The sequence below is a fragment of the Artemia sp. Qi Xiang Cuo genome, chromosome 8 (assembly GCF_049724085.1).
Source record: "Artemia sp. Qi Xiang Cuo chromosome 8, ASM4972408v1, whole genome shotgun sequence".
NCBI lineage: Eukaryota > Metazoa > Arthropoda > Branchiopoda > Anostraca > Artemiidae > Artemia > Artemia sp. Qi Xiang Cuo.
This window is the reverse complement of record NC_142801.1, coordinates 7,617,757-7,645,377: the sequence shown is the minus strand read 5'-3', so window position 1 is coordinate 7,645,377 and position 27,621 is coordinate 7,617,757. Positions and strand designations below refer to the sequence as shown.

At 34.4% G+C, this 27,621-nt stretch overlaps 1 protein-coding gene across 1 annotated transcript in view; it reads right to left on the bottom strand.

The window, feature by feature from the left end:
* SNRPG (small nuclear ribonucleoprotein G) overlaps positions 1-26,952 on the bottom strand; it is a 31,729-nt gene extending 4,777 nt beyond the window's left edge. The window contains exons 1-3 of the mRNA XM_089092828.1: positions 26,823-26,952; positions 18,436-18,458; positions 5,705-5,829 (exon numbers count right to left, since the gene is read on the bottom strand). Coding sequence (XP_088948954.1) covers positions 5,705-5,829; positions 18,436-18,458; positions 26,823-26,854 — 180 coding nt within the window. The 5' untranslated portion in view covers positions 26,855-26,952. The remainder of the gene's footprint in view (positions 1-5,704; positions 5,830-18,435; positions 18,459-26,822) is intronic.
* Positions 26,953-27,621: the final 669 nt, after the last annotated feature.

Sequence of the window (27,621 nt, the reverse complement as noted above, 5' to 3'; positions counted from 1 at the left end):
CAAACCAATTTCTTGCCGTTTTAATTTCCGACGTTGCAATACAAGTTTGAAATTAACATTAAGAAAAAAACAATGTCCTTCACAAAAATTGCTTTATCGACAGATATGGCTCACTATGGTGTGGCTCGGGCATAAACTGGGTAGTAAATCTGGCATAAACAAACCCTATGCGCTCATTCAGGTTTTTTTTTATCCCAATTAGGACAACAACAAAAATTCATCTCGCTGACAAATAAGATACAGTCCTATTACACAGAGACGGCACTATCAACTTTGAAACTACAGACAAGACACATAGCGGGCGGTATTTTGAGGGGTCGCCACCTAATCGAGAGGTTTTCCACCTTTATACAATGCTAATGATCTTACCCCACTTAAAAATCCGAGGGATTAATCCAGTGGAAAAACACAGGTTCGTTACGTGCGCCAGTGCGTTCACAACCTAGGCAATTATTGCCTTCTGCAGGTTTGTTGATAACCCCTCCATTCCCTCGGGAGCTACATTTTTAGTAGCTTGGTCATGGTAACGAGGTCCCGCGCAGTCACCACAGACAGAAATATTGAGTCTACTGGAGAAATGGTCGGTAAGTTGAAAATCTTGTTGACACTGCGCTCCTATAACACATTTTTCCTTGTTTCTCTTTTAGCTACATCTTCGGCGGGATTTTAGAATTAGATTATATTTTTTCTGGTTAACACCTATTCATTCCTAATCAATAAGTAACAACTATTGTTTTTGGAGAATTCCATACTTTTAATCAAAAACATTAAACGCACTTAAGTTCGCTAAAACCTATTAATAATAATTCACTAATATCAAAAGTAGCAAAGCGAACTATTTTTAAATTTTTCCCGCGTTTCTTTATTCATGAACTTGCTCAATTTGGTATCTGAACAGTTCATACAACGAGAAACTTTTCCCTCTTATTTTTCACAACAAATCATCTCAATTACAAATAAGATTTTTCACTGTCTAGCTTTCAATTGTTCTGGTTAATTTTTTACCAATCCAATTTTCTGGTGTTTCTTGCTGAAACGGGATGTTCGCTTTACTCAGTCAATAGAAATCGTGTCCTGACACAGCATTATCTCAATAGAATGCAAGGCGCATGTCTTAGTCATGCGATTTAATTATCTTTTCGATAACAATAAACACAAAGAATAAAAACTCGCTCTTGTGCGAGTTTTTATTGGTTTCATTTTGTTTCAAAAAATGATTCTTGTAGACCATACTGTAAATCAGCTTCACACAAGGCCGTACCCATGATTTTTTTCGGGGGGGGGGGGGTTTACACAAAGAACACTCAAAAACCGCACAAAAAAATTGGTAATATCGATTTTTTGTTACGTTTTTACGAGTCAGACAATTCTAATGCCCCGATTTACTATTAACCAGTTTAAGGGGCGTTGATTCACAAAAATTAGGGGAGAGGAGGGAGAAATTTTTTTCTACAATTGGTTTTAAAACCAAGATACAAAAGGGTTTTCCAAACCTGTGAGAGGGGGGGGGGAATATTTATTTTTATTCTTTTTAAATATCAAAAAGATACTTTTGACAACCTGGGGAACTAATTATTTGCAAAATAAGAGTTGTGTCCCCTTCATCACCTATACTGCACGAATAGTCTAATTATTTTCATCACAATATTTGGACTTTTATTAGTATTCGTAAAAAACAAGTTTTTTTCCAGACTTCACTTTCTTAGTCAAAAGCTTTATACGTTATCATATTTTTATTTCAGTTTGATCCAAATGGAAAGACACTTCGTCTTTCCATTCGTAAGTGAGTAAATTTACCCTTCTCTATTTATCTGAAAAACCACTAATAGAAGGTTTTAAAATTTAAACCAAAACTTTACTTTCTGAAGCTTCAGCCCCCCCCCAAAAAAAAGAATCCCCCGAACTCTACCATTATGGTTACTGCGAAACTTTGCATCACTGTCTAACCGTTAATATTAGTGCACAAACGGCCTATCATAATAGTTAATACCGTATTAATAGCAGATATATTTGGACACGAACACATCACAGCGCAGTGGTACGGCCTCACAACAAGGAAATTATGAAAAAAGCCTTTTCGATATTTCTAAACGGTTAAAATACTAAAGAGATTGTGCTTGAAAGATTTTTGCCCTGTTTGGGCCAAAGCTGTTGTTACGCAGCAAAAAATGGCAGGAGCCCCTAATCTGATGTGGCATAATCTCCTCTCCTACTTAGACAGGGCATTGATTGAATTTTCATTCGAATAGCCATCTCCCAATATTTTAAGGACACTGGCTCAGTACAGTCTGGGGGCAAAAGTCACCTTTGGGGGCAAAAAAAAGCATCCGTCATATTTTTTTACAGCAAAAATATAAAACTTCACATTTTTGTACGTACAGTTCGAACCTCAACTGAAATATATTCAATTTTAGAGTATAGTTTTATCAAGATCAGATCCCCTATCTTTGGGAGTGTTTTTCCTTTTTTGAATGATAAATACTGCAAATTAATTTATGCACAATTTTTTATTAACTTGAAATTCGACAATTTTATAAATATAATCAATATAACAAGTAGATTCTTCTCACTCATCGAGATATTATACAAATTTCGAAATTCGATTTCAATTGACATGTCACTCTCTACTTACCGTTAATTACAGTAAACATATACAGTAATTACGGTCTTTCAAATGAGTGTAATTTACAGCAAAATTTAACGTCAAAATATGCTTCATTTACCAGGGAAAATACAAATAATCTACGTTTTATAGGTGGTCGCCACTTGATCGGCAGCAACCGACTCTTAATATTTCAAGTTGGTAAATCTGCACAATTTGATTTAGAAATTGTTACACTATATCTAACTTGTTCTTCTGTTCACAGAGAAATGCAACGATTTCAAGTCCAACCTACAAGCTCGAGCGCGAGGTTGTCGACCATGTAACAATTTTATAACCCAGAAACCAGCACTACCAACAACATAATTTTATTCCCTTAATGAGGATAACACAGGAGAAAGTTTAGAAGAATAATTTTTCAGCTGTATGTTCTGTAATAAATAGGATCAACTATATTACTAGTAAAATAAAATTAAAATAATTTAAGAATACTAAGTTTAAAATCTGAAGAAGCAGGACATCCCCTTGTTGCACAACAATTACATCGAAATAATTGTTGCATGGTTGTCGACCATGCAACAATTTTATCGCCGAAAAACCAGCACTACCAACAACAAAATTTTATTAAAGATTGTGTTTCCAAGACAGTAACTAAATGAATCTACATTGTTAAATCTCATTCTGACAACATTTAGCCAACAGTGATTGAATATAGATGAAGTCTCTTGATCCCTATATTTATAAGTGCACCCTATCCTATCCTACAAGAAAATCCCCCCTATCCTACCAGAAAATAAGTATCAAAGAATTCCAAATGGAGAAGGTGATTGAACTCATTCAAGGACCTTTGGAGCTTAAAGTACAATATAAATGCTCTTGTTTAGATTCGCTTCAGTTCCAGGTCCCACCTGTGCATACATATGATAATTCGCACATAGATTTCAATTACTTTGCCACCATTCAGGAAACCAGGGAAGGATAAGTCTACTTTTAGAAAAGGGTACTTCCCCTCTTAGGATAACTATGGGGGGAAAGATCCGTACAAGTATTATCTGGGTTTGCCCTCGTCCCGAAACTATCAACTTTTCGAACTTTTCCGATACGCTAAACAATGTCAGCGACTTTCTAACAAAATGTAAGAATGAAGAAAATTGTTTAGCAGCCTAAACAAAACTTACAAGCAAGCACGCACGCACGAATTCATTTCCAGATAAGAAATCAAAGACTGCATTCCCAGGGATAGGATGACTTGGAATTCTGCGTTTACTTCAGGGGAGAAGAGTGTAATCTCACGTATAAGGGTAGGAGAACTTGCAATTCTGTGTTGTGTGTTTTTTTTTCAGGAAGGAAAAAGAATATATTCACCTGTGTAAGGGTAGGAGGACTCGGAATTATGTGTTTATTTCAGGGGAGGAAAAAGGAATACATTCTACTTTGTAAGGGTAGGACGACTTGGATTTCTGTGTTTATTTCAGGGAAGGAGAGAATGTAATCCCCCGTGTAAGGGTTGAGAACGTGGAATTCTATATTTCAGGGGAGGAAAAAAGAATACATTCCCCTGTTTAAAGGTATGAGGACTCGGAATTACGTTTTTATTTCAGTTGCCCTCCAATCATTTTCGACAATTAAAAAGGGCACTAGAACTCACGATTTCCAATCGAATGAGCCCCCTTTGAAGTTTATACGACGACCCCTTCCGCATGAAGTGCCTCTGAAAAAAAATAAATAATAATAAATAATAAAACATTGGAGCCGTATGGCCTTTACTATAGGCAACACTACAGCGTTGCCTCTGAGGAGGGTATATAATCCCAAGTGTAAGAGCAGGAGAGCTTTGAATTCTATGTTTATTTCAAGGGAAGAAAAAAGAATGCCTTCCCTTGTGTAGGGGTAGGAAGATTTGTGTTTATATTAGGGGAAGGAAATTATTTCTGGAGAGGTAAAAAGAATGTATTCCGTTGTGAAAGGGTAGGAGAACTTGGATTGTTTTTCAGGAATGAATTTTATTTCGGGGGACGAAAAACAAGATGCATCCCCCCAGGGTAAGAGAACTTGGACTTCTGTGCATATTCCAAGGGAGAGGAACTAAAAATAAATTCCCCTCTGTAAGGTAAAAGGACTTGAAATTAAGTGTATAGCGGAAAGAAGGCAAGCTGTTCTTTCTGTTCCTCACAAGGGTTATACGCTACGACTTTTGTTTTGTTTTATCTTCACACGAATGCTGCCTACACCATTAAATCTAATTAACAGGAGGTCTCATCTATGGTTAGGGTTAGGGGCCTAACCATGGTTAGGGGCCTAACCATGTTAGGCCCCTATTTCAACCAGTAAATTCCACCTAAATTGTAAATTACTTGCTTTTAAATGCTTTTACAATGCAGTAACTTCCTGCAAATCCTAAATATACTGCCATTCCGGATTTTTTTTCTTTACAAAACAAGAAATCATAATCCGTTTGCTCTTTTTCCACTTTGCAAAATATTTCTTGCGGTTATCACCCTGACAGAGCAAAATAGTAATAATTCAAAACATAAAGTTAAAGACCCAAAATAAGCTAGCTCTTGAGTTATTAAAAAACATACTAAATAAGAAGCTACGCAGGAGTCAGGAGCATTTCCAGTGGAATTGTTTTGTTTCTGTTATTTTTCTTTTTTTGTACTGTCTTTTCATGTGAACCTGTAGTAGCACAGTGAACTGAGGCTGTTTGAAAATCCGGGCCCGTAGCTGCAAGGTTGGGGGACAGGCTTGCTACCTGTCCCTGTAAAAAAAGGGGCAATATTCGGCCTGTACACCATCAATAGCACAGCAAGATCTTTAGTCTTTTCATGTTAATTTTTTTTTCAATCGTAAGTTAATAAGTAACCACAAATTCGAGTCTTACACCTATTTTATGTCAAGCACCCTCTGAAGGAAATATATTAATATTAGGAGCTTTTGTAACAAGTATTCTTCAAAAAGATAATTCAAAAATACTTAAATAACAGTTTTCAATCACTTCTATACTAAATAAAACTAAAAAAAAAAAAAAATAAAACAAAAAAATAAAAAAAAAAAAAAAATACAATATATTCTATAATAAAAAATACATTACAAAAAACTTACCACCATTCCAAGAGTGTGCTGACTACCATCTTTGCGTTCTTCTACTGACTCATCGATAACTAAATTCATAAATGGGTCAAATCCACGTAAGATTCCTGTGACTTGTCTGCTCCCATTCAGTTTCACTGTAAACAAACCATAATCAAGAAATAATAAAAAATACACACGTAATTAATCATAAAAACTATGCACCTATTCTACAAATAGGATGAACTCAACTGAGATGCATCTGTCTTTTAAACAGATGGCCATTAAACTCTTCCAGGATTTTCTACCTGTGCCCCCATCCCCAAATCAACACAACATTTTTCAATTTTTCTTACTTTTTCTGCTATTTCTCGTATAATTAACCTTTTTTGCACTTTTTTGTCTATGCCCGCCTATTCCCCTGCTTGCCTCAAAGGGAATAATCCTGTTTATGTGCCAACTTAAGAAAAAAAAGGCCAGAGTTACTATTAAGGATTGTTTCGTCGTACCCAAAATGAAAGAGCACAACTGAAACTTAAACGAGTTAAATACTAAAAAATCGATTATTCTTCCATCTCAAAACTTTCAAAAAATAAAAACATAGATATAAAGAATCTAAAAAATCATTTAACAACACGCAGCGATGGCACCTACTTGTTAATTTTTCAGGCAATAATAAATGGCATTTCAGCTTCTCTTTTTCTACAATGTAAATGACTGTACATTGGTTAAAATGGTTCTAAGCTATATATTTTTTTTTCAATTAATTTCAATAACATGGAGTAAATTCAAATCAGAACCAATAAAATTTAAGATCGACAGAGCTCCCTATTTCAAATAAACAAGCAAATTAATTTCTTTAACCTTTATCTTACCCTGCTATAACTCAACTCCCAAGCCCCAAAAAACACGAAAAAAGAATTAAAAGAAATAAATAAAATAAAAAAATCCTACAGATAATTAATTCTACACCATTTGTTCTTCCTGTATTTTGTAATATAAGCAGATTAATCCAAAGCCCCTTCCTTTCTTCATTCTTGTTATCTGTCTTACATTCCCTTTGTCAGCTCAATTATACTTGTTGGGGGGAACTATCCGATGGAGTAATTGTCGGCAGAGGGAGGGGGGACTTTGTCCAATTGACAAAACTTCATTTAGGTATAAAGCCTACTGCCCCCTCTGAGCTTTATGCTCAATATTTGCCTTGGACCAAATTTATTTGCATTTTTTGCAGATATTTAACAAGTAAAGCATTAAAAAAGAAGAAATCAAATGCACTAAAAGAAAGCTTTAGTTCCATCATACTGCGTTTTGCGGAAAACTGTGGTGATTTCTCAGAGGATTTTCAGCAGAATCAAGTGAAAAGGTAATTGTTACAGACTGGAGTGACCAAACAATTTAAACTTCTGTAATATTTCGTAGCAATTCGTGGAATTTTGCTTATTATTTCGTAACAGCAATAGAACTTCAACAACAGCGAATACATTGAAACTTATGTTAGATTGGTAGGGGTAGCAGCAACTTTCAAAGTATTTATGTGCATTTTTCCCGCAAATTCAATGCACAGTTCAACTCGCATTTTTTAACAAATTGCAACATGTGGTAACTAAGGTTAACGGTATACAGCGATGGCTTTTTCATAGGTTAATACTACTAACAACTAACCGCAGCACCAAGCCACCTGAAGCCGACACAGCTACGCACGCTCCTTCTCCATCCCAATCTATTCCAAGCCTCCCTTTTTACACCCTCCCAGGAACTTCTTATTTCCTTTAAATCTGTCTTTGTGACTTCCTTCCACCCCAGACGAGGACGACGTGCTTTCAGTTTAGCCCTAGACGGTTGGCCGAAAAGGAAAATCATCAGCAATCAATCATCCTTCATCCGCACAACATGCCCTAGCCATCTCAACCTTTCTTTCATTATTGCTCTAGAAAGCGGGATTGAGCAACATTTTTCGTACAGCCTACTGTTTGAGATACGGTGAGTCAGTCGGGTACCCAGAACAATCCGTAGGCAATTTCCCTGGAAAACATCTAGCAAATCTTCATCCACTTTTCGGAGCGCCCATGCTTCAGATCCATATTAGACCCCTGTTTTCACTGTAGCTTCTAATATTCTAATCTTGGTTTGGAGATTTATCTTTCTATTCTTCAAGACTTTTTTAACTGTGAAAAAACACCCTGAGCCTAGGCTATTCTATTTATAACATCTTCACTGCTCCCACCATCTTTACTAATAATGCTATCAAGGTAAGTGAAGCTGCCCATCTGATCAATCCTTTCCTTACCCAGTGTCACCTTTTCATATTCACTTATTCCTAGCCTTAGTGACTTAGTCTTCTTAACATTAATTTTCAAACCTATTCTAGCACCCTGCACTGGCAAAATCTCAGAAATTTCATTCATTTTGCTCACACTTTCATCTAGAATGCTTAAATCATCAGCATAATCTAAGTCCAGGAGAGGTTTTCCTACCCATTTGAATCCGTGGTCTCCCACTGCCTTTCCTGTGCTCTGAAAGATAAAATCCATCAAAATGCTCCATATAAAGGGGGATAGAACACAATCTTGCTTAACTCCTGATTTAATACAATACCAGCTGCGAAAATCATTTCCTACCTTAACCGCCACAGTGTTATTCTCTTACATAGCACTAATCACTTTAATGTATTTGTCTGGTATACCATACAAGGATAAGACCTTTGCTAAAACTCTTCTATCAACAGAATCGACCGCTTGCTCATAATCTATAAAACTGAGGACCAAAGGTGTTTGAAAACTCAGGCACTTCTCAATAATTAACCTAAGAGAGAAAATATGGTCGACACACCCGCTACCTTTTCTAAAACCGCACTGTTCTTCTCTTAAAACTTTGTCCACAGCAACTATCAGTCTAAAAAGTATCATATTTGTAAGTAATTTTCTACCTACAGAGATCAGACTAATGCCTCGATAATTACCACACTTACTCGTATCACCTTTCTTATATAGTGGTTTAATTAAGGTTTTCCTAAAACCGTCAGGTACTTCCCCTTTTCCAAAAATCTTATTCATAATCTTCAGTAACTGATTTCTAACCTCAGGGCCACCATATTTAAGAAACTCATTTATCACACTATCAGCACCTGGAGCCTTATTGTTTTTTAATTATTTTAGTACTGTTGCTAATTATCTTTTCCTGCAACTCTATCTCGGTTTAGCACGAACTCAAAATGTTCTGCCCATCTCTCTTTAACTCTTTCCTTATCACTAATTGTGGCCCGCTCCTATCTTTAACTGGGACAGGTCCAGATTGACTACTCCCTCTCCATTTACTAGCATGCCAGCACAATATTTTACTATTATGCCGTCTAGATGCATCCTCCAGATCCTCGACAATTTCATCCATGGCCTCCTCTTCACACCTCCTTAGTTCATATTTTAATGCTTTCTCTACTTCCTTTACATTCCTTTTGTTTTCATATTATCTATCATTCAGATAATTCATGCACAAGCCCCTTCTACTCTCTATTAAACATAAAGATTTTTCACTAATACTTAATAGGTTAATAATAATAAAAAAAAAATGAAATTTCAACTTCTTGATTGATTTTCTATCTATTTTAATGTCGACCTATTATTTCCTGCATTCTCAATTAAAACTAACTTCCTTCTAAAAGCGATTAACATTTCTAAAAGTTCGCCAGGCCTACAGTGTATAGCTGATTGTTCAAAACTGGACTGCCCAAACAATTAAAATTTCTGTAAGATTTCGTAGCAATTCGTGGATTTTGAAGATTAATTCGTAACAATAATAGAAGTTCAACAACAGCGAATACACTGAAACTTGTCTAATGTTAGATAAGATGGTATACAACAGTGACACCTACTTATTATTTTTTCTCCAAAACAATAGATGGCAGTTCAACGTTTTCCTACAAAATTAAAATCTTAAAAGTCGAAAATCCCATGAAAATTCGACACTAGACTCATGAAAAAAAGGCAAGATACTGCACAGGCATCTTATATGATTTATAAACTAAGCAGCTGAAATAACAGAAACAATAATCCAGCAATTTACAATCTGCTAGAAAGAAATCGTCATTATCATTTTATTTATAACCCGTCACACACACACACACAAGAAAAAAAAACTGGGCAGGGCAGGGCCGTGAAAAGACAGAGTAAAAAAAATCAAGAAAAACAAAAAGAAGCAAAAGAAAGAAAGAGATCCTTCAATAACTACAAACACGAAATAAACAGTAACAATCAAAGACGGGAAGATTCCTGGCTTCAGTAGAAAAACCACGAATAAGCTTCTCAATAACCTCAGCTGGGTTCACTAATCGATACTTTCTTTACAGAAAAGAGTTAATTGTCTAGGTTGGCAGTTACATCAAAGACTTTGAAAATTTAAAATAAAGACAATGAACTTGCTTTCTCTTACCACAGATAAAACAAAATTAAACATGAGCAAGAGCAAATAGGTGAGGAACTGTTAGGCATTTATGTAGCTGAGAACGATGAATCCTACTCAGATATGAAACGTTTAAAGCCAGGGATGCAAACGCAGCCGGAATCCATCAAGCATAGTTTTTCAGTGCCAGGTTTGCCGTTTCTTTCAAAGTTACTCCAGCAGACATACCCAGGTATGTAAGGCTGCTAGCAAAAGGAACATCAGAACCAGATAGAGTTATTGAACTTCCATTTGCTTTATAGTTAAATGGTAGAACAAGTGTTTTATCAGTATTGAAACTCAAACCGATGTGCTCATACTCTTCTTGGAGAAGTTCAAAAGACGAAGAGCATCCTTGGAAAGTGCAGGAAAGGTTCAGTAAGTCATCCGCCAACGTAACTATCGAGATATCACCTCCTTTAAAGATAAATGGACAGTTCAACTTATCCTGAGCACCAGTACCACAATTATCGAACAAAACTGGAGAAGTCAAAGCTCCTTGGCGAACACCTTTGAGAATCCAAAATAGCAGACTACCATCTTCAATTTTAGCTGTCAGATTTCTGTACGCATATCTTAGTAAAATAATTAACGCAGCATCAGCAACTTTCATATGGGCCTCATGCAAAACCCGCAAAAATATACACGAGGTCTTGAGACATAAAGAACACATAAAATCATAAATCACCTTGGTCTTCAATGCCCTTTAGCAAAATCACAAGAAGAAAGAGAGCGTGCTATCTACCTAAACCTCGCTGGTACCCGAATTGGCGAGGAGGGCAGAACTTTTTTTTTCAATGTCTCTTATCACAAATAACTTGAAAAGCTCCAACGTAGTACACGATGCGGTAGTAGGGCGATAAGAACTGTACATGGAAACGTATTTTTGCCCTTTTTAAAGAGGGGAGTTATTTGTCCGACATGGAGTTGCATAAGGACCACACCAAGATCATCTGAAACGGTAAAGCTAGACGTTGCTCGATTAAAGGACCTGCAAGTTGCAGGTGCCTTGCTGAAATAAAATCAACACTTGAAGATTTTTTCCTTAATTTCGGACTTAAAGTGTGAACAACACTTGGCGACACAAACAGGAAAGCTTTCGTCTTATTTGAAAGAGCTTATTTAGCTGTTTTCAATAAAACTCCTCTGTGGTTTTGTTGGGTGCACTGAACTCGCTTTCAAAATATTCAACCCCTTTTTTCAGACACACTGGTACTTTAGGCTTTGGTAGGCTTGCTATACTCCCAGAGTTTGGAGGGGTCTTCAGCAATACGGATCAATTTTTTCTGGATTAGCATTAACTTACGGTTTTTCAGTTCCTTACTGAATTTCCGCTTTGTACGGAGTCTCACTTCATTTACTAAGCCATCTTGCGGGCAACCACAATCATTCCAAACCGAAAGACAGAGCTTAGTCGAATTAAACACATTTACTAGTACTCTGTTTCTTGACCAATCTTCAACCTAAGACTTTTTACGGACATGTCGAAGAGGAACAGCACTTAATTCAGCACATTTCAGTGCGTGATTCATTTGTTTTATGTAGGATATAAGCTCAATTGAGGCTAAATTTTCCCTTTGTGGCAGCACAACACGACCGCATAGAAGATCGAAAGGCACTGTGATTTTACTCAGCATCTCGTCACAGACTACTGAAAGTTTCATTGGATACATTTTTCCAATCTTGGTATGAAAACTAATTCTATTCTTTATTTTCAGCCATATATGGGGAGGAGTAAAAACAAGTAGAGGCGGGAATGCGGTCCGAATAGAATCCATCTTTTACAACTTTGACCTCGTGACTACCGAAGGAAGCAATAGCATGGTCTATGTTAGAGGTTGAGGATAACAGCCCAATATTTGAAAATTTGTCGCTTTTAGGCCATGCAACATAGTCGGGAGGAACGCAGCTCAAGGAATTGCAACCAGGGAGACATCGCGTCCGTTAATATGACAAAATACAACTCAGGCCATGAAAAAGATAATGTAGGACAGTCTGACATTTATCAAATGATGAAATCCCTTTTTCAAGCTATAATGCCCATAACAGAAAATTCCAAATAAAGTAAACTTAGTTTCAAAAGCTAATCTATTTGTCCATTCTTTGTCTGAAAATCATGGTTTAACTTTCACCTTAAAGGGTGACGAGAAATAGAGGAATAGTTAAGGGTGTTTATTCATCTCTTATATAGGGTAGCTCAAGTCTGTGGCGTTTTGCAGAAAGGTCCAAACAACTTGGGCCTTTGAGTTAAGCATATGGTTCGGAAGAGCCCAAAGAGATTTATCGATTGGTCTATTCAAAATGGGCATATCTGTAATTCTGAACTAGTTATACATTGTTCCAAAAAAGCGTAAAAAAGTGTACAAGTTCCTTATCTTCTAAGTAATCAACAATTTGAACGTTTCCAGTGAATTTTGATCATAAAGTTAACTAGGAATCAGTCTTTAAACTTCCAAGTTTCTTAAATTCTGATTTGCAAGAAAGATTTTTTCATTGTGCCTTTTTTATTTTCATTTTGCTCTCATGTAAAATTAGGGAAGTGGACTTAGGTCCTTCTTGCAAAACGCCACAGATGTTTTCTCAAAGGTTACGAAACCTCACTTGAAAAAGTTTTTTTCTTCTTTATGTCAGTTTGCTTGACAGCCGTTGTCCCTTCCCCTGCCAATTCTTTACGTTTCAATTTAACTGGCACTTGGCCAAACAGATTTCATTCATGAACTCTATTTAAACGAATAAAGCATGAAATGGGTCAACTCAGTCAAATAAAGCTGACAAATAATGATCTATAATTATCATTCATTTTATATTGACTACGCCTTTTGATAGCAACAAAATTCTGTCAATGTAGCAGTCACGGCTCTGAAATTGTAAGGTCATATAAATAGCTCTTCAATTGTTCTAAACTAATTTGTTATTTCAGACTTTCCACCCGATACGAATTCAGCCCCATTTGGGCCAAACTTGCTATGCATTGCAACACAAATTGGCATTTCGCAGTAGCGATATCTCTTGTACTACTTAGTAGAGCACTAAAACTTTAAATTCCAGTCGGAATAAGCCCTCTCCCGATATAGATACTTGAAAACACTGCTCAAGAGCTCTCAGATAGTTGAATTTTAGCAACTTTTTCTTTTATGTTACTTTCCACTCTTTTCTAAAACCCCAGAAACTTATCTTAAACTAACAATTTTAGATGCGTTCATTTGGTATCAGAACAAAAAGTAAATTCTGTTGATGTAAATATTGTTTTGAAACTCGTCTTTTTTAGTTTCAGTTACTATCGGCAAGGTCCATTCTTTACTGACTGTAATATCATAAACAAGGTTTGAAAGAAAAAATCTGAATAATACATAATTTTACCCTCCTACAACAGGGGTAACAGCTGAAGAGTTGTAAAATTGTCCCATTTTGAGCAGGACTATACCACTTTCTGAATATTCAAATGGACAATACCACTGTCTGAATATTCTGAGAAATTCTGAATAATACATACTATTACCCTTCTACAAATGGGGCAACAGCTGAGGAGTTGTATAAATTTGTCCCATTTTGAATACGACAATACCACTTTCTAAAAAATTGATAATACCACTGACAATGCCACTTTCTGAATATTCTGAATAATACATATTATTACCCCCCCCCCCCAAAAAAAAAAAAACACGGACACCAACTGAGGAGTTGTAAATTTGTCCCTTTTTGAGCAGGAAAATACCACTATTTATTTATTCATAGCAATTTCTGTTCATTTTCAATTTGACTTAAATTTTAATTTTACTTTCTTTTTGTTTTAGGTTTCATCTATTCATCCATAGTGATCTCTTCACTTTTTGTTACATTTACTATACGACTATACCTCCTCATTTTTGGTTTAATATCACACTTCATTGCTATTAGAACTTTTTTTATATTGATTTTTTAAAAATACATAATTTTTCAACCAAAAATATTGTCCACTCTGCTGTTCTAGAATGTTTAACCTTGCCATAAAATGTACATTTACGCAAAATTCACCCAGCCGGTTTTTTTGCGTTTCCTAATTAGAATTTAAAATCCCTGGTCATATTCAATAGTTGTACACATATAAATAAAAATACACATATAATTTTTTTTTAAACTAGTGGAATTTATTTTATATGTTGAGGGGGATACGATTCACCTGAATTGTGAAGTATTTGATTTTTGGGAATTGTTTTGAGGATTATTGTAGCTACCTAACAACGCAAGACCCAGCGAGAGTAGAGTGTGTTGAAATGTGATGTATTAAAAAAAAATAGTTTTTCAGGCCTAATGAATGGGAGCAGCCCCTTGCCGCCATGGGTAGCTAGAATAAGAATTATGAAATTGTTGTATGGTTAAATTAATATATGGAGAATCGTATGAATGAAAAAAAAAGTTTTTAGGAAAAAGGTAGATAAAATGTACTAGGAGAGAAAAAATTATGCATGTGAGGAATTATAAAAGTGGAAAGCTATGGAAAGTCGAGTAGGAGGTAAGAAATATAGGTAGTAAAGTGAAGGAATGATAGAGAAATAGGGACAAATTAGATTACAAATAAGCAAAGAGTCTTAGATAAAAAAGAAGAAGAAAGAAACAGGATTGATTTTTTTTTCCGGAAAAGGAAACAATAACCGGTTTGATTCTATCCATTGCGTGATGTATCACCACTATTATTTAGAAAACGAAAAAGAAGTGAGGTTCTATAAAGCACAGGTGGCAGGCAAAGCAACCGTCCCTTCGTCCACTTTAGAAGACCAAAAATATACAAAGGCCTAAATTTTGGAGCAATCAGAAACAACATCCATACTTTTGACAGGAAAAAAATACTCTGAAAAGAACTAGACCACACACACGGGAGACCTTTGGAAGACCACATACATGGAAATTTTTTTTATCTTAATTGAAGAGAAAAACATGACCTCAGATAAAGCCTTTTTTCCAAAGTTTATCTCCTTTGGGAAAATTTTTAGCATGCTCTTTCAAATGTGGACTTACAGAAAACAATCAAGTAAGTAAAACATCCAGTCATATCAGTGATACTTGACCAAATTTGACCAAAAAACGTTTTACATTGTATTTTGCAAAGAAAAATATACACATTTTATACACATGCATATTTTACATTGTATTTTGCAACGAAATAAAGAGCAAATACATAGCTATATATAGTCTTATTAGTATTTAGCACAGTATATCCAAGAAAATTTAGGATTTTGCGAACTGAAAAATTTGTACAAGATGACATTTATTTATCATATAGGACGTACCTATCTGACAAAAATAATTTGGGAGAAGCAGGGGAAAAAAAGAAGAAAGAATATAGCCTAGTATTAAAACAGACCAAATAAAACATTTAAGCAAAAAAAAAAAAATCATAAGGGTAAGAACTACTTCCGTTATTGATACCAAGCACACGGATGTACTATTTCATTATTGTAGCTTTACCACAGATAGATAATTAAAGTAGATGAGCTTTGATATTTTATGTAAAACTGTTACATTGTCCTGGGAGTTTAAATATGTTTCTTGATCCTTTTTTATTAGTTTGATGTTTTCTGCACAACTAAATTGGAATTAAAAATATATCACGAATATTAAAATACTCAGAAATCGTGGGGGGCTCTGAACCAAATTTTTCTACACTTTTTAATGTTTAATTTCCCTTGTGCATAACTAATTAACAAAATGCAATTTTAAAACAAGAAAACCTTTGTAAAAATGAGCATCACATTAACTAGGGCAACCTAACTGATTACCACAAGATATGCTAAGAATTTTTTTTTTTACAATTCGACCAGTTCAAGCAGCATCCTTTACGATAAATAAAAGCTAAAATAGGGATAAAATCCTTTTAATAGACAGTGATGATGATAACAGTGATAGAAATTCACAAAAATACCAGATATTTCGATCACATATGCAGTGACCATCATCAGTAGTAAAACTACAACTGATGACAGTAGTACATCAGTAGTAGTTTTACTACTGATGACAGTCACTGCATATGTGACTGAAATATCTAGTATTTTTGTGAATTTCTATCACTGTTATCATCATCACTGTCTATTAAAAGGATTTTATCACTATTTTAACTTTTGTTTATCGTCATGGAAAGGCAGTGTTGTCTCTGAAGTTATCTAAGCAGCATCCTTATATTTAATTTTTGATGAACAATTAAATTTGAAGATTGAGTTACCAAAGACAGTAAAGATAAAATCTGACTATTTGAATTGGTTAAGTTGAAACCAACAAAACCATATATATATCTTAAAAAAAAAAAAATGAAAATCATTTTTAGCAAGGAAGACCTTACGCAGTTCCTCAGTTTTTAGCAGCAAAAGGCGACAAATTTGAAAAAAAGAACGTGGGTGAAAAATAAGCTAAAATATTTTGCTCCAAACAGTTAAAAAGTCTAGCTTTCCTTATGAAGAAGAAGGTGCGGTTGTCTTTGGGACTCAAAGGACTGCTAACGTTTGAATTTTTTCATGGGTTAACATCATTGTCAAAATTAACTAATTAGTTTTCCTTATTTAGTTTCCTGGTTCAATGTGTCACTACTGACGAGAATGCAGTACTGTCCTAGAAACTTCATAGTCTGAAACAACCATAAGAAAAATATTAGGAAATTGGCATCTTTCAGGTATGAAAACACCAAAGATGGGTTCAGGTGGAAAATAATAAACAATTTTTTTATTTATATTTTACATAAATACCAAATAATTTATAAATGAATTTCATAATTTGAAACAACTAAAATAAAAAATTGAAAATTGCATCTTTCAGGTATGAAAAGACCACAGGAGAAAACAATGCTTTTATTTTGTTGTCCATGATGTTTCAATAAGGCATTTAGAATGTTGTGCATTTACTTGTAAATTTATCATGCAGTTACTTATATGCTTGTATTTTAAATTGGTGGGTTCTTTACTTGATATAACTGTCCTTGATTTTTCTGAGATGATTGGATAGTACTAAGCATTTAGGTTTGAAAAATGAACAAACATCCAACCTGCAATGTAACATACTGCTTACTGGAGGGTAAATGTTGTGGTTGAGTGTGGACAGTAAATCTTAAAATGCTGTGGAGGGTAAAGAAAGCAGAATTTTCTTCCCATTAGACCTACCAGCTTGAAACCTAACTAACATACTTAAGCTGCTGGGATTTTAGCCCCATGATTAATAAATCTATTGCGTAAAGATAATTTACTACAACATTAAAATCAAACCAACTAAACTAAGAAAAACTCAGGCCTAATAAATGAATTAATAAAAAAAACACTGCTTGACTTCCTTACAAGTTACAAATTCCATATTTCAAGTTGATAAGGTCCTTTCAAATAAAAAAAAATGCCGTGCATTTAATTAGTGTATCAGACTCACATTACTCACAATAATTTAAGTCTGTTAAGTTAATACTAAGAGGAAATAGATTAGGGAGGTTTTTCTATTCAGGAGCTCGAACCGGCTGGATGAGTAACTGCTGGAATAGCCATGAATAAATGATAAACCTCTAACCTGTATTCTATCTGTTATGCAAATGGATGCACCTCTCCTTGAGTTGGCAGAAAGATTTGAGAACAAGTTACAATTAACCAAACTTTGAGACTAGAGATGGTCACAATTATTCCATTTAATTGCAGATGCAAAATTTTTAAGAATACAGAATTAATCTAATCAGAATATATAATTATTTCGAAATTGGGACACTGAGCCAGAGTCAGAACAAGCTGAACAGAAAAAAAATTACATAGCCCCATGATTAATAAATCCATTGCGTAAAGATAATTTACTATAACAATAAAATCAAACCAACTAAACTAAGAAAAAACTCAGGCCTAATAAATGAATGAATAAAAAAAAAACACTGCTTGACTTCCTTACAAGTTACAAATTCCATATTTTTTTATCTTGGTTTGAAGCCCAAAACAAGCAGTTTTTACTGAATGGCTGACTGTTACTGGAAATCTTTATACCATGTAATCATAATACAATTCAATAATAAGGAGGGGGAGGGGAGATTATCCTGCCTGTGAAAAAGCAGAAAATTTGTGACCAAAATACATGTTTTTCTCATTTTGAATCTCACCCACCAAAGGGTTGAATCCATGTGTGCCCATTTCAAGACTTTTTTTTTACAAGAAATGCTTAGTTTTTAGAGCTTAAAAATTCTTCTCAGGTGTTACTATTAAATAGTAACATATTTTTTTTTATTTGTTATTGCTTTCATAATAAAACAGATAAGTGATTTTATGCATCAATATTTTACAGACTGTTTAACTACTGTGCTACTGAAATGGTCAAAGAAGAAAAAGACTCAAAGTACTTACAAACCATCTTCTTGTCCATGAATCTGAAAAGAAAGAAAATGCATGATGTAACTTGCAAAAATAACAGAAATCACACTAAATTATAACATTTTTTTGCAACAACTCTAATAGAATTATTCAGCTTTTAAAAGACTTATTTGAATAATTCATACTTATATTTCAGTAAAATAACATTCCAACACATTAAAGCTGGTAAAAATTAGAGCTTTTAATGCTGAGCTTAAAGCCCTAGTAGCCACTTAGTATCATTCAGTACATACTTGGAGAAATACACCTCATATACCTGACTATATTATGATATGCACCTCATATACCTGACTATAGATAATATTATATAATAAGTTAAAATATTCTAACTTATTATACTCCTCTTTAAAACAATTATTTTATGTTGGGTTTGAACATATAAGGGAACTAGCAATTCTAAGAATTTATCTATGATATGAATAATTTAGCAATAATTTGGATCCACATTGACCACCCTCTTTTGCAAATGTAGCCAATCCTTTAAGGCTACATTATGTGGCTAAAAACATATATATAACACATCAAACTTTTTCCATGGATCTTCCCATGGAGGATGTTTCCGTGGGGGAAGGGACATTTCTATAAAGGGGGCGCCGGATTTCCCAGCATTATTTGAAAAACGATCGGAAATTAAATTAAAAAAACAGTTTTTTCAACTGCAAGTAAAGAGCAACACTGAAACTTAAAACAAACAGAAATTATGACGTATATGAAGGGGGTCGCCTCCTAGTCAATACTTCGTTCTTTACGCTAGAGATTTTTTAGTGCTATCAAAAGAGCTATCTACTCTAAATAACTGGCCTTTGTGATTCAGGGGTTTGTGATTCAAACAAAATTTGAACTTTAGCATAAAGAGCAAGGTATTGACTAGGGGTAAACTCCCTAATATATGTAATAAAAACATACAAATATAGAAGTTCGTTATGTAAGTTAATTTGTGAGTTATGTCATAACACAATTTCAAGAAAGCCATTTAGCCAAAATAATAAAACTATATGCAAATTTCATTCTAATTATTCATGTACGGTGAGCCAAAATCAAAGCTGCATTAATTAAAAAACGTTCAGAAATTAAATGAAAAAAACAAACAACAGAAATTATTCCGTATATAAAAGGGACTGTCCCCTCATCAACTCCTCACTCCTTACACTAAAGTTTGACTCTGTCACACAACTTTAGCACAAAGAGCAAGGCGTTGAGGAGGGGACAGCCCCATTCATATATGGAATAAATTCTGTTCATTTTAAGTTTTAATGTCACTCCTTACTTTCAGCTAAAAAAAACTTGTTTTTTTTTATTTAATGATTTCCAGGATCCAACCAAAATTGTTCTAAAATTAATAATATTTTAATTTATTTGTTTTAGAAAATGTTTAATGTCTTTGAAAACACTTTATTTTCCTGAAAAACACTTTGTTTTCCATTACTCATAGCAGCCATACCATCAACATATATATGCAGCAGGGGAGCCATTAGGCATAAGCTACACCCCAAAAGACAAAATTTTCCCAAATTCTTGGCAAATCTTGTTTGAATTACTATTATTTCTTTTCTCTTACCACATTCCCCAGAAAAATCTCTACCACAATCTAGACCTTTTCTAATTGAATTTGTAAAAGAATTTCATTTTGAAATCATTTTTTTCTTTTTTTTTTACAGAAAGCATATTTTATCTTAAGATTCAATTTATTATTCCCATGAATTAGATTTGGCAAGATTCTGATTTGTAATTTTCTTACAGCATTGCTGATTCATTGCTACTATGTGATCAAAGAAGTGAAATCCATTCCAACAACAGTAATTTTATAACGTTTGTGGAAGATTGCATTTTCTCTGTATTAAATTGAGCATTTACTTTCTCTTGTTAAATGGAGTATAAATTGATGATTTCTAACAGAATTAAAGACTTATTAAAGAACTGAAGCTACTAGTATGCACAGTACACATATTGTATGATCTAGCCCAGAAAGTTTATTTAATCAAAATATTGACAAAAATAAGACCCTGCTTTACTCAAATTGCATGATGTTTTATTGATTTTTTTTTAAACAGACACAACTTATTCTTAACATGTAATTTACCTCATATACTACATATTTGTATATAATAATATACAAATTTTATATATTTGTATGTAATAATTATACTGGCGTCATTAATGCAGTCATTTGGAAACAAAATATATTTTATAGCACCATTTTTTTTTTTACAAGGGGACACAACACCTTTGTCTACTTTATAAACACACTAGGAATATCCCAATTTTGATGGGATTTTTATTTTATTTTATAATGTCTGTTTAATTCCTTTTCATTCCATGAGTTTGCCATCATTTTCTGTGTTTGTTTCTTACCAATAGCTGATTCCTGATGCCAAAGTAACAAAGAATACAAAAACCTGCAAATTTTGTACATACCCTAGGAATATATTCCATGTACATCCAAGGGAGAAGGGATAAAACTGTAATAGCAATGATTATTGTATTTGGTAAGAGCAGGGAATAGAGAATCAAATGTTTTTTTTTTTTCCTTTCTTATTTCTGTCTTTTAAGTAATCTTAACTGGTATGAAGCTTGAAACACTTTTCTTGTGCCTCTTTTGAGCTGAAAATTAGTCTCTGAAAAATTCATTTTACACCATAAAGTTAAATCAAAGGTCAAGAGTGGTCAATGTGATTTGGAAGGGGAGGGGTGTGGGTAGATACTTCAAAAGAATTTCCTGGGACATAAATTAGGTCCTGGATTTACTTCTGTAACTTTCAGTCCCCTACCTAAACTAAGCTACATTCCAATATACAAAAAAAAAACAATCACCTAGAGTTCAACAAAAATCTTCTTCTCTACTTCTGACAATAAAATAAAGATCCTAACATTGCTTGTGATCTACCCACAAAATGTTAAACTAACTGTAGAGCAGGTTCAACTTGACCCCATACCCCTATAGCTTCAAATTTATGGTTAACTGCATTAATTTGCTTTCCAAAAGAGGAACATCACTTGACATGCTGTTCATCACTCTTTCCAAATGTATTAATCCATGCTGTTGTAAATACATTGCACCCCCCCCCCCCTCTAATGAACCTGGATATAGTACTAGTCTATACTATATAAACTTGCTAATTAGTGGGTCTGCTATAGGATAAAAGCCCCTAGTCCTTGGACAGTGCCTAATCAGTCTTGACAAATATTTTGCTTAAAATGTATCTTTTGTAAACATGTACTGCAAGTTCCTGGACATGATGTAGATAGTTTTGAACAGTTAGGACTAGGCTGGTTGAGATTGGTTGATAACAAATTTGGAAAGCTTCTTTTTTCAACACTTAAGCTTGAGTGTTCATCTAGTGAGGATTTTCTTGTGCAGGATATTGACTGATTTCTTGTGCATGATCTTGTTGATAGAAGAGCATCACAGAGTGTAGAAAAGATGTTGCAACAAATATAGGCCCAGGATTGTGCAAAGTCTCCATTTATTCTGGAGGTCCCAAGGACTTCTTGCTGTCCAGTTCTAAGCTGGTTTAAATTCTATATATAAACTTAAAAGAATGTATTAGTTCCTGTCCTGCACAGGTTTAAGACTCATTGCTTTTCATGAGGCAATAATGATCTAAATAATATGAAAATTGCAACTTCAAAGTTACGTACAATGTCAAAAAAAAACAAAAAAAACAACTATCCTATTCAAATTTTGACTGAGAAATTCAGATATTTTGAACTGGACTAATTAAGAGTTTCAGAAACTAATAACCCCGAGGTGGCAAACATAAAATTAGTCAATATCAAATTTATTTACTTGGGCAGGAATGGTGGGGTACATAGGCCAGGAGTATGGTTTACAATGAAGGATGTCTTGCTTAGGTTGGACATTTATAATAGAATTCTAGTTGCTCATTTAACAACAAGAAAAGCAAGGTGTCAGTTATAGTAGTATATACCCCTGATGTATATACCCTGATATAGTAGTATATACCAACTGATGGACATAATTGTGACTATGATGAAATTCTTCTTACAGCTATAGGAACAAACAGAACAGCAAGAATAGCAAGTTATTGCCTTTATAATTTTGTAGGTATAACCAGGGATGCAAAAACTGCCATAGTACAGTAGCATACTACTTCAATTTGTTGACAGATTTTGTCTGAAAATACCACTTTTACATATAAAAATACTTTCTGCTCAAAGAAAAGCTGTCAAAACACAAGTTGTGCTGCTAAGCATTGGCAGTTTTTAGAATTTTGTCAAGTTCTGCTACTGGCAGGTTCAGAACATTTTTCATACCTAGGTATAACTATCTAGTTTTAAGCAATACAGTATTTGGTCAGAAAATTACACATCAGTTAATATGGTGGCAAGACAACCTACTTCCCACAAAGTTATACTGTTGGACTGGAGTCTAAAATTTGAAAATGCAAAAGATGGATGGAATAATTTAGAAAAATAGTTTGTGAAGTAGCAGATATTGTCTTAGGGGGGAAAGCTGGAAGCACAGGTAATAATATTAGTTGATATATAATATTAGTTATTATATATTATATAGTAATATAATATTAGTTTGGCAGAGAAGAATTGGGCTTATACAAGAAGTATTTGAGTGATAAACTGTACGAAAATAATACAAAAGTAAAGAAAGTTGATAAAACATTAAAATATGACTTTAGGAGGTGTGAAGTAGAGCCCATGGATAAATTTGTTGAAGATCCAGCCCAACAGCATAATAGTGAAATATTTTATTGGCATGTTATAAACAGATATGGATAGTCAGACTAGACTTTTTCAAGTTCAACAGGGATGGGGCTACAATAATTGATATGGAAAGAATCAAGATGGGTAGAACATTTTGTGAATCATAAAGTTACACATATTGCAAAGAATGAAAATTTAATGACACTTTGGAAGTGTCATAAATGCACACACCTAGCACTAAGTGTGTCCAAATCAAACAATGTGCATGTAAACAAGCTTTAGGTCATTTGTACAAGTCTCCACTAACTAATTTGTCAATTATGTTCACATTGTGAAGTAATATTTTGTATTTATTAGAAGTGTGATTTGTTTCCTTTCCTTTGTTTGTTTATTACTCTGTATTTTCTTTTTCCTTTGTTAGTGTTTTTTTTTTCTTATTTTTTCCATTACTCCACTTGTGATTTTGTATCATTAAAGTGGGCAATAAAATGTCATTTTGTTCATTGTATACAGAACAGTTGTAGGCTAGTTAACACATTTCAACTGCAGTTCCACTATACTTTCCCCTACCCCCTCTCATGTGCAAATTGGCCTATATAGCCCAGAGTATAGGCTATATTTCCCATGTGTTTTCTGGTTTTTGATTTGGTCACAGGCAGTAAAACTGCTCAAAATTTACCAACACTTCATAACCTATCTCATAATATGCAGAATAATTGTAGCTAACACATTTTGACTATAGTTTTACTATACTTTACCCCCCCCCCCCACCAAATGTGTAAAAATATAGCCTAAATTATACATTTCTTATATATTACACCATCCATCACTTCTTTTTCTGGTTACTGATTCATCTCAGTTGATTCAATTTATGGGTACATGGGTTGAAATAAGACAGATCCATGGGGAGAATACATGGGAAAGTTCTAATTTTGGCCAGCCCATATATTTGCACATTAGAAGGGGAGGGCTACAGTATTGCTGAGTTTCATTCAAAATGTGTTACTACTACTAACTAATAGCAACTCACTGCATCACCAAGCCACCCAAGGCAAACATAGCTATCCATGCTCCTCCTCCATCCCAATCTATTCAAAGTGTCCCTCCTTACACCCTCCAAGGAACTTCTAGATGCAATTTGCAAAAGAAGCAATTGATCTTTTCATTACCAAACATTACCTTTTCATCTTCACTTGTTTCTAGTCTTAGCAACTTAGTCTTCTTAACATTAATTTTCAAACCTATTCATCACTGTAGCTTCCATTATTATACTCTTGGTTTGCAGACTTACCTTCCTTTTCTTCTCAACTTTTCTTAACCATGAAAAAACACCAAGTCTTGGCTATTTTACTTTTAATATCTTCACTGCTCCCACTATCCTTCCACCCCAGACAAGGACAACATGCTTTCTGTTTAGCCCCTAGATGGTTGGCCAAAAAGGACAATCTTCAGCAATCTGTCATCCCTCATCTGCACAATGTGCCCTAGCCATCTCAACCTTTCTTTCATTATACAGCCTACTGTTTGAAAAATGGTCAGTCATCCAGGTACCCAGAAAAATCCATAAGCAATTTCTCTGAAAAACATCTAGCAAATCTTCATCTGCTTTTTGGAGAGCCCATGCTTCAGAGTCATATTTGACCACTGTCATTGCTGCAGCTTCTAATATTTTAATCTTGGTTTGCAGACTTATCTTCCTATTCTCCCAAACTTTTTTTTAACTGTGAAAAAAACACTCTGAGCCTTGGCTATTCTACTTCTAACATCTTCACTGCACCCACCACCTTTACTAATAATACTACCAAGGTAAGTGAAGCAGCTGGTAAATTTTTACCAAATTATAGGCTATTATTGACTTATGAATAAAGTAAACATACCGCTCAAGGTAAATTTTTACTAAATCATATTATTGAATTACAAATAAAGTGAACATACCACTTGATGCCTTTTTTATGTTCTTTCCAAATAGCCTATAATAATCATTTTTGTTGGAAATGAATTTAACTCCCACCCCTATAGCCTATATACCAATTCAGGGTATATATTTGCACATTAGGGGGGGGGGGGTTAGGCAAATTTTATTTCTGATGTAAATGGGAGGTAAGTTTAAACTTTACCCCCACCCACCCCCCAATGTGCAAATATACACCCTGAATTGGTATATAGGGGTGGGGGAGAAATTCATTTCTGACAAAAATGATATTATATTTGAAGACATAAAAAGGGCATTGAGTGGTATATTCACTTTGGTAAAGTTCTATGAAATCATATTATTGAGCTAGGACTAAAGTGAATACACCATTCAATGCCTTTTTTATGCTGATTACGACTATAATAACAATTTATATCGGAAATTAATTTCAGCCCCCCCCCCCCAAATATGCGATACCTAACCAAACCCTGATGTGATAGATATAGGGGGGGGGGGCGGAAATTCATTTCCAATAGAAATGCTTATTATATTCGTAATCAGCATAAAAAAAGGCATTGAATGGTATATTCACTTTAGTCCTAACTCAATAATATGATTTCGTAGAACTTTACCTTCACTTTATTTGTAAGTCAATAATATGACTTGGTAAAAATTTACCCTACTCAATGCCTTTTTTTATGCTCTTTCCAAATATAATAATCATTTTTGTTGTAAATGAATTTTACCCCCACCCCTATTTATACCAATTCAGGGTATATATTTGCAAATTAGGGGGGTGGGGGTAAATTTTATTTATGATGCAAATGAGAGGTAAGATTGAATGGTCAATATCTACCAAATCATATTATTGAGTTAGGAATAAAGTGAATATACAATTCGATGCCTTTTTTATGCTGATTATGAATATAATAAGCATTTCTATTGGAAATGAATTTCAGTGCCCCCCCCCCCCGATATATGCCAATTACGGGTTAGGTTTGGTTTAGCCTATATAGGGGGGGGGGCTGAAATTCATTTACAATAGAAATGTTTATTATATTCATAATCAGCATAAAAAAAGGCATCAAATGGTGTATTCACTTTATTCCTAACTCAATAATATGATCTGGTAGATATTGACCAATTGAACTTTCCCTCCATCCCCTAATGTGCAAATATAGCCTATAGGCCTACCCTGAATTTGTATATAAAGGATGGGGGCTAAAATTCATTTCCAACAAAAATGATTATTATATTTATAAAGAGCATAAAAAAGGCATCAGGTGGAATGTTCACATTAGGCCTATTTGTAAGTCAATAATATGATTTGGCAGAAATTTACAGTAAGTTTTTGGCAGTTCATAGGCTATTAAGCCTATTGACATACAAATAAAGTGAACATTCTACTTGATGCCTTTTTAATGCTCTTTATAAATATAAATAGCCTAATTGCTTCTATTGGAAATTCAAATTTACACATCCCACTTCCCTAAACTGCCAAAAATGTACCCAATTAGGTCCATTAGGGACCTTACAATTAGGGTTCTAGGCTATTCTGCATGTTAAGAAGTGAGAATTGTTGTCATAACATGTTTCCTTCTCAGGAAACATGTTCACGTTTGATTAAACCAAGGGATTGACCAAGCAATTAAAAGTGGTTCATTTGACCTCACTTTCCCTATTGTGGGCATTGCTTGGTTCCCTAGTCAGTTGTATGACCTGGTAGGCATATGAAAACCTTAAGTGTGAACCAAATAAAATAACTTACTTTTTCAACTCAGGAGGATGTGCTTTAGACATACTTGAAAAAGGCTAGCCTATTCTTGATCTTAAGTTTTCTCAAAATGATTCAGCTGTTCTCGGCTTGATCTTTTCTTCTTAGAAGTCCAGCTTACTTATCACCAGACTTTTATAAATCCCTAAAAAATTTAAGAGAAATTCCAAGAAATCGTATTTTACAATTCCCGAATCCCTAAATTGCTACTACTACTAACAACTCGCTGCAGCACCAAGCCACCTGAGGCCACCATATCTACGCATACTTTTTTCCTATCCCAATCTATTCAAAGCCTCTTTCTTTACACTCTCCAAGGAAGTTCTTATTTCCCTAAAATTTTTCCTTATGACATTATCCCGCTAGACACCACGCCAGCTTTCCTTTTGGCGTTGAAGAGCTAATTTTTAGGGAAAACTGAAGTATTTCATTAAAGTTTTCCCTTAATAATCTTATCCATTAGTAGTAGTCGTGATAATAGTAGTAGCAGTATGCGCGTTTTTCCTCGCTCAGCAATCGACATCCGCCCTGCGCGCTTGGACAAGAGCTATCCTCAACGTTTGGATATTACGCCCAGTCTCTTAGAAACGTCAGTTCCCATCCCTCTTTTTCTAGTTTTGGCAAACAAATCCTTCTCTTACCGCATACTTACTACCCCGTACAGATAGCGGCTCGATACCCTCCCCACTCTCCCACAAAGGAACCTTTTCTTAACAGAACATTTCACAATGGCAGCCATCTTGTAACATCTGTTTTATAGACTGTCCCTTCGCTGCTACTGTCTGTTCTCTTC